At 34.9% G+C, this 7,782-nt stretch overlaps 1 protein-coding gene across 1 annotated transcript; it reads left to right on the top strand.

Annotated features, from left to right (window-relative positions):
• The first annotated feature begins 1,969 nt into the window (after positions 1-1,969).
• Positions 1,970-2,668, top strand: LOC107145641 (olfactory receptor 150-like). Its single transcript, XM_015489642.2, has one exon. It carries the CDS (start codon positions 1,973-1,975, stop codon positions 2,666-2,668), a length of 696 nt encoding a protein of 231 aa, XP_015345128.1. The 5' UTR covers positions 1,970-1,972.
• The last annotated feature ends 5,114 nt before the right edge of the window (positions 2,669-7,782 follow it).

Genomic DNA, 7,782 nt, shown 5'->3' with positions numbered 1-7,782 from the left:
TTACTATTTTTTTCTATGGTGGTCTCTGGTTTGGGAGATGATGGTTTCTCTGAGAAAACATCATTAAAATTTAGGTCACAAGGATTCAGTCTTTTTCAAAAATTAATTTTTATGTTCTAGGAGCATTTTGTAGTTCATTTATTGTGGATAGTGTGAATTTTAAAAATTCCAAATTAATTTTTATTTTATTTACTTATTTTTTGCAATACTGATGATTGAACCCAGGGCTTTATGGTGCTAAGCCTGTGTTTTACCAAGGAGCTGCATTCCCCAGCCCAAATTATATCTTTTACGTGTAATTATTATTCTAGTACCATTTACTCAAAAGAATACAAAAGAATATTTTCCCCACTGAATTGGCATGAAATCACTATAACAACTCAATTGATCAGAGATGTGTGTTTATTTCTGGATTGTCAATTCTATTCCCTGGACCTGCATGTCTATACTTGAGACAAAAATCACACCATCTAACTTGGTAATAAGCGTTCAAATAGCAAAATGTGAGCCCTTCAACTTTGTTCTTCTCTTTTAACATTTTTTGTTTGATATTCTGAATCCTTGCATTTTCGTAAGGATTTTATTATCAGCCTGGGTTATGGTTTAGATAGTAGGTGTCCCTGAAAGCTCATGTGTGAGATAATGCAATAACATTTGGAAGTGAAATGATTGGGTTATGAGAGCCTCCATTAAGAGAATTAATCCCCTGAGTGGCAAGTGAAGGCAGGTAGGTGTGGCTAGAGGAGGTGGGTTTTGGGGGTGTGCCTTTCTGTATATATTTTATATTTTTGAGTGCAGTCTCTGTGCTTCTGGATCTTCATGTCTTGAGCTGCTTCTCTCCATCACACTCATGCATTATGATGTTCAGCCTCACCTCAATCCCTGAGGAATGGAGCTGGCTGTCTATGGACTGTGACCTCTAAAGCTGTGAGCCCCCAGATACTTTTCCTTCTCTGAAACTGTTCTTGTCAGGTCTTTTAATCACAGTAGAAACAAAGCTGAATACAACAGTTTATCAATGCCCATTAAAAAACAGGGCTGTGCATGACACTGAATTTGCAGATCCATCTGGGTAGTACTGATGTTTTCACAAGTTGAGTCACTTGATTAATAAAATTGGATGTTTTCCCATTTATGGAGATATTTTTAAATTCAAAATTATCTTTTCATTTTAAGTGAAATGTATTGCTTTGGATTTTTTAGTTTATTATTATTTTTTTATTTTATTGTTCTTGCTATTTCAAAAGGATTTTTGATTGCTCAGTTCAAGTGTGTAGAAATATAACTGAGTTATTTGGCTGATAGGCTATTCTACTACCTGGCTTCACTTTTTATTTAGTTCCAGCAGTTATCTTGGTAGATTTCTTATGGAATTTTCTATACATAAAATTATGCATTTTATAAGTATGATAGTGTTATTTCTTGTTTTCCAATATTAATTTATTATACTTTTTTTTTTTCATGATCGCCCTAGCCTGACCTGTAGTATGTTGTTGAATAAAAGTTCAGGGAAGGGCAATGATGCTTTGTTCATTAGAAAGAAAGGCTTCAGTTTTCCATCATTACGTGTGATCTCAGTGTGTTTTTCTTTAAATGTTATTGTTATTTTTCACATAAAAAAAAACAACTAAGAATTTGCTCTGCAGAGGACTGGAGAGTATTACACAAAGAATGGAAAATACTCAGATAATGCAAAGTTACCAAAATAGTTCCTTGTGTGTTCAGAGACTGGGTCCTACCAATTACACATTTTAAAGCACATAAAACACATAGTTATATATGATATTTATTGACATGTCACATATTCATGTGTTACCAACATCTTTGACAGCTGACATAATTGAGGGTTGAAAAGCAAAGGAAATACCTGGCTAAAAACCATTGAATTCTCTCTTATACACATCACTGTGTGATCAGACAGTAAATAACTATTATTTTTTTTTCTATTCCTATTTAGAACTCTCAGAAGAAAATGGCAGAAGGAAATTATTCTGTAGTAACTGAGTTCATCCTGGCTGGATTAACAGACAAACCAGAGCTCCAGCTGCCCCTCTTCCTCCTCTTTCTAGGAGTCTATGTGCTCACAGTGGTGGGGAACCTGGGCATGATCACACTGATTGGGCTCAGCTCTCACCTGCACACCCCCATGTATTATCTCCTCAGCAATCTCTCCTTCATTGATCTCTCTCAATCCACTGTGATTGTCCCCAAAATGCTGGTCAATTTTGTGATGGAGAAAAACACCATCTCCTACCCTGAATGCATGTCTCAATTCTACTTTTTTATTTTTTTTGCAATTGCAGAGTGTCACATGTTGTCAGCAATGGCATATGACCGCTATGTTGCCATCTGTAACCCCTTGCTTTACAATATTACCATGTCTAATCAAGTCTGTTTATGGTTGGTATTTGGGGTATGTAGCATGAGCTTGATTGGTTCCATAGCTCTCACAGCATGCATGCTAAGAGTGCTTTTCTGTAAGGATAATATAATAAACCATTACTTTTGTGATTTTTTTCCTCTACTAGAGATCTCTTGCTCCAGTACATTTATAAATGTGGTAGTAGGTATGTCCTCAAGTGCATTTAATATCATTTTTCCCAGCCTGTCCATCCTTAGCTCCTACATCTTCANTTCTTTGGTTATAATTCTCCTGTCAGTTAATTAAGATCAAGTTGGTAAATTGATCTTGTTCCTATACACTATTAAAATCAGCTGACATTCATCAAAATGTTACTCTTGGAAAGTTAGGAGCAGCTTCTTAGGTTCTCAAGTGCCATATGCCAGGATAGGTCAAGGTCTTCCTGACCACATGTGGCTTCCCTTGGAAGCACCAAGGACATTTTCTTTCTTTCCAGCATGTTCACTGGTGGGCTTTTTGTTCTCCATGGTCCCATTGATCCCCCTGTTTGGTAGGTCATGTGTCCCAGAGTTGCACAGCCCTTAGAGAGGTTCTCTTGTTCCGTGGATTTGAGCAAATCTCAGAGGGGAAGAGTCAAATATTGGCTTTTTTCTTTCTTGGCCCTTTTCTTTTTCTAGTTTTAGTTTTAAATATCTAACAAGCCAGCTCTACAACTACTAAAGTAGAAGCACTGGATTTTAATTTTAATGTCTAAGATTTTATAACTATTACCATTGCCTTTTTAATTTTTTTTTGTATTCTAATTTGTTATATATGACAGCGGAATGCATTACGATTCATATTACACATATAGAGTGTTAGGTGCAGGACAGGCTGAGTAAGCTGTCTGCAGGGCATGCCAAACAAAGTTAGCTGCAGGATGACCTGGCCGATCAAACCCTCTGTCTGATTCTTTATCACCTGTTTGCTTCAAGCCCAAACGCCCAAGCCCCTGCCCAAGGCTGAACACGTAGCCCAACGCTCAAAGCCAAGCACTTAACCCCCTTGTGTGCCAACAAGGCAGCTTTCAAACCCAAAGACCCTGTTAGATTTAGGCAGCACAGCAGAAGGGCTATAAAAGCCTTCCCCAGCTGCCCCCTCCCACTTCTTTCCTTCTTTCTTTTCTCTTTGTTGCACTGCTGCAATAAAGATCTCTTGGTTGCTCCGAGTGTTGTGGTCACTTTTCTTTCATAGAGCATGTTTTTTTTCATATCTCTGTTTGAATACAAAGAATATTCCCACCATTCATGTCTTCATATATGTATTTAGGGAAATGATGTCTATCTCATTCCACCATCTTCTTTACATCCCTTGCCCTCTCCCTTCTCCTCCCTCCCCTTTGCCCTATCTAGATTTCATCTAATCTTCAGGATTCCTCTCACAACCACACTATGTATCAGCCTCCTTATTTCAGAGAGAACATTCAGCATTTGGTTTTTATGAAATTGGCTTACTTCACTTAGGATTACATTCTTCAACTCCATCTGTTTACCTTCAAATATCATGATATTATTCTCTTTAATTTCTGAATAATATTCCATTGCAGATAAATACCACATTTTCTTTATCCATTCATCTACTGACAGGCATCTAGGTTGGTTCCACAGTTTAGCTATTGTGAATTGTGCTGCAATAAACATTGGTGTGACTGTGTCCCTGTAGTATGCTGTTTTTAAGTCCTTTGGGTATAGACCAAGAGTGAGATAGCTGGGCCATTTTAAGGGATAGGTGGTTCCATTCCAAGTTTTCTAAGGAATCTCCATACTGCTTTCCATACTTGGTGGACCAGTTTGCAGTCACACCAGAAATGTGTGAGTGTGCCTTTCTTCCCACATCCTTGCCAACACTTATTGTTGCTTGTATTCTTAATAGCTGCCATTCTGATTGAAGTGAGATGAATTTCATTAGAGTAGTTTTGGTTTGGATTTCTCTAATAGCTAGAGATGTTTATAATTTTTTATATATTTGCTGATTGATTGTATATCACCTCTAAGAAGTGTGATATACAATCAATTGGGTTGTATATTAATTGGGTTATTTGTTATTTTGGTGTTTAGCATTTTGAGTTCTTTATATACCCCAGATATTAGTGCTCTGTCTGATGTGCGAGTGGAAAAAGTTTCCTACCAATCTGTACACTCTCTATTCACCTGATTGTTTCTTTTGCTGAAAAGAAGCCTTTTAGTTTGCATCCATCCCATTTATTAATTCTTGATTTTAATTCTTGTGCTATAGGAGTCTAACTAAAGAAGTAGAGGCCTAATCCAATATGATGGAGATCAGGGCCTACTTTTTCTTGTATTTGACGCAAGGTCTCTGGTTTAATTCCTAGGTCCTTGATCCACATTGAGTTGAATTTTGGGCATAGTGAGAGATACGGGTTAAATTTCATTTTGTTGCATATGGATTTTCAGTTCTCCAGCACCATTTGTTGAAGTGGCTATTTTTTCTCCAATGTACGTTTTTGGTGCTTTTGTCTAATATAAGATAACTGTAATTATGTGGGTTATTCTTTGTATCCTGTATTCTGTACCATTGTTCTACCAGTCTATTTTGTTGCCAATACCATGCTGTTTTTGTTACTATTGCTCTGTAGTATAGTTTAAGGTCTGGTATGGTGAGGCCACCTGCTTCACTCTTCTTGCTAAGGATTGCTTTGGCTATTCTGGGTCTCTTATTTTTTTCAAATGAATATCAAGACTGCTTTTTCTATTTATATGAAGAATGTCATTGGGATTCTGATTCGAATTACATTAAATCTGTATAGTGCTTTTGATAGGATGGCCATGTGGACAATATTAATTCTGCCTATCTAAGAACAATGGAGATATTTTCACCTTCTATGATATTCTTTAATTTCTTTCTTTAGTTCTGTAGTTTTCATTGCAGAGGTCTTTCACCTCTTTTGTTAGGTTGATTCGCAATTATTTTATTTTATTTTATTTTGAGACTATTGTAAATGGGGTAGTTTTCCTTTCAGAGGATTTGTCACTGATATAAAGACATGCCTTTGATTTATGGGTGTTGATTTTGTATCCTGCTACTTTGCTAAATTAATTTACTGGTTCTAGAAGTTTTCTGGTGGAGTTTTTTGGGTCTTCTATGTATATAATCATATTGTTGGCAAATAGTGCTAATTTGAATTCTTCTTTTCCTATATGTATCCCTTTAATTTTTTATCTATCTGAGTGCTCTGGCCAATGTTTCAAGAACAATGTTATATAGAACTGGTGAAAGAGGGAATCTCTTTCTTGTCCCAGCTTTTCAAGGAAATGCTTTCATTTTTTCTCTATTTAGAATGATGTTGGCCTGGGGCTTAGCATAGATAGGTTTTACAAGGTTGAGATATGTTCCTGTTATCCATAGTTTTTTGAGTGTTTTATTCATGAAAGGGTGCTGTTTTTTGTCAAATGTTTTTTTCTGCATCTATTTAAATGATCATATGGTTCTTATCTTTAAACTTATCTCTAAGTTTATTGATGTGATGAATTGAATTTATTGATTTCTGTATGTTGAACCAAACTTGCATCCCCGGGATGAACCCCACTTGGTCATGTTGCACTATCTTTTTGATGTGTTTTTGTATTTGATTTTCCAGAATTTTATTGTAGTTTTGCATCTATGTTCATTAGAGATTGGTCTGAAGTTTTTCTTTTTGATGTGTCTTTGACTGGTTTTGAAATCAGAGTGTTATTGGCCTTATAGAATGAGTTTGGAATTGCTTCCTCCTTTTCTACTTCCTAAAACAATTTGAAAAATATTGGTATTAGTTTTTCTTTAAAGGTCTTGTAGAACTTGGTTTTGTATTCATCTGGGATTTTCTTGGTTAGTAGGCTTCTGATGGTGTCTTTTATTTTGTCACTTGATATTAATCATTCTAAATTGTGTATATCATCCTGATTCAATTTGGACAAATCATATGACTCTAGAAACTTGTCAATGCCTTTGATATTTTCTATTTCCTTGAAGTACAAGTTTTTAAAATAATTTCTAATTATCTTCTGTTTGTTTTTCTGTTGTGTCTGTTGTGATATGTTTCTTTTTTCATCATGTATTTTAGTAAGTTCAGTTTTCTCTCTCCTTCTCTTCAAATCTTTTCATTTTGTCAATTTTTTCAATTGTTTCTTTTGTTTCAATATCATTGATTTCAGCTCTGATCTTAATTATATCCTGTCTTCTGCTGCTTTTGGTGTTGATTTGTTCTTATTTGTTGACTTTTTTTAATGAATTAACTCCATGCAATGAACTTTCCTCTTAGAACTGCCTTCCTAGTTTACCAGAGATTTCAATAAGTTGTGTCTGTGTTCTCATTCACCTCTAAAAATTTTTAAATCTTTTTCTTTATGTCTTCTGCAACTCCTTCTTTATTCAGTAGCATAATATGATTTAATTTTCAGGTGTTGCTTAGTTTTTATTTTTTTATTTTATCATTGATTTCCAATTTTATTCTATTATGATCTGATAAAATTCAGGGTAGTATCTCTAATTTTTTGTGTTTGCTAAGAGTAGTCTTGTGGCATAATATATGACCTATATTAGAGAAAAATCCATGTATTGCTGAGAAGAAAGTGTATTCTCTCATTGAAGGATAAAATATCCTATATATGTCAGTTATTCATTATATTATTGAAATCCAAATTTTTTTGTTCAGCTTTTGTTTGGATGATCTATCCAGTGGTGAACTAGATGTGTTATAATCACCCAGAATTATTGTATTGTGGTCTATTTGACTCTTGAACCTAAGAAGAATATGTTTGATGAACATAGATGCTCCATAGTTTGGGGCATAAAAATTTATTATTGTTATATCTTGTTGATGAATTGGTCCACTAAGCAGTATGAAAAATCCTTCTTTATACCTTTTGATTAACTTTGGCTTGAAGTCTACTTTATTTTATATGAGGATAGAAACCCCTGTTTGCTTCTGCAGTCCATGTTAATGGTGTGATTTTTCCCAGCCTTTTACCTTCAATCTGTGGATATCTTTTCCTATGAGATGAGTCTCTTGCAGACAGCATAATGTTCAGTGTTTGTTTGTTTGTTTTTTTTAATCCAATCTGCGACTCTTTGTCATTTGATTGGTGAGTTTAGGCCATTCACATTCAGGGTTATTATTGAGACATGATTTGTATTTCCAGGCATTTTTGTTTATTTTTGGTATTTAACTTGACTTGGTTTGTCTTTTGATTCATTTTTCCTTTAGTGTAATACCTCCCTTTGATGGTTTCCATTGTTGTTTTTCAATTTCTCTTCATGGAATATTTTGCTGAGGATGTTTTGAAGTGCAGGGTTTTCAGTTGTAAAATCTTTTAGCTTCTGTTTATCATGGAAGGTTTTAATCTCATCATCAAATCAGAAGCTTAATTTTGTTGGATATAAGA

This window comes from Marmota marmota, unplaced genomic scaffold (genome assembly GCF_001458135.2).
Source record: "Marmota marmota marmota unplaced genomic scaffold, marMar, whole genome shotgun sequence".
Lineage (NCBI taxonomy): Eukaryota > Metazoa > Chordata > Mammalia > Rodentia > Sciuridae > Marmota > Marmota marmota.
This window is presented reverse-complemented; position numbering and strand designations above follow the sequence as displayed.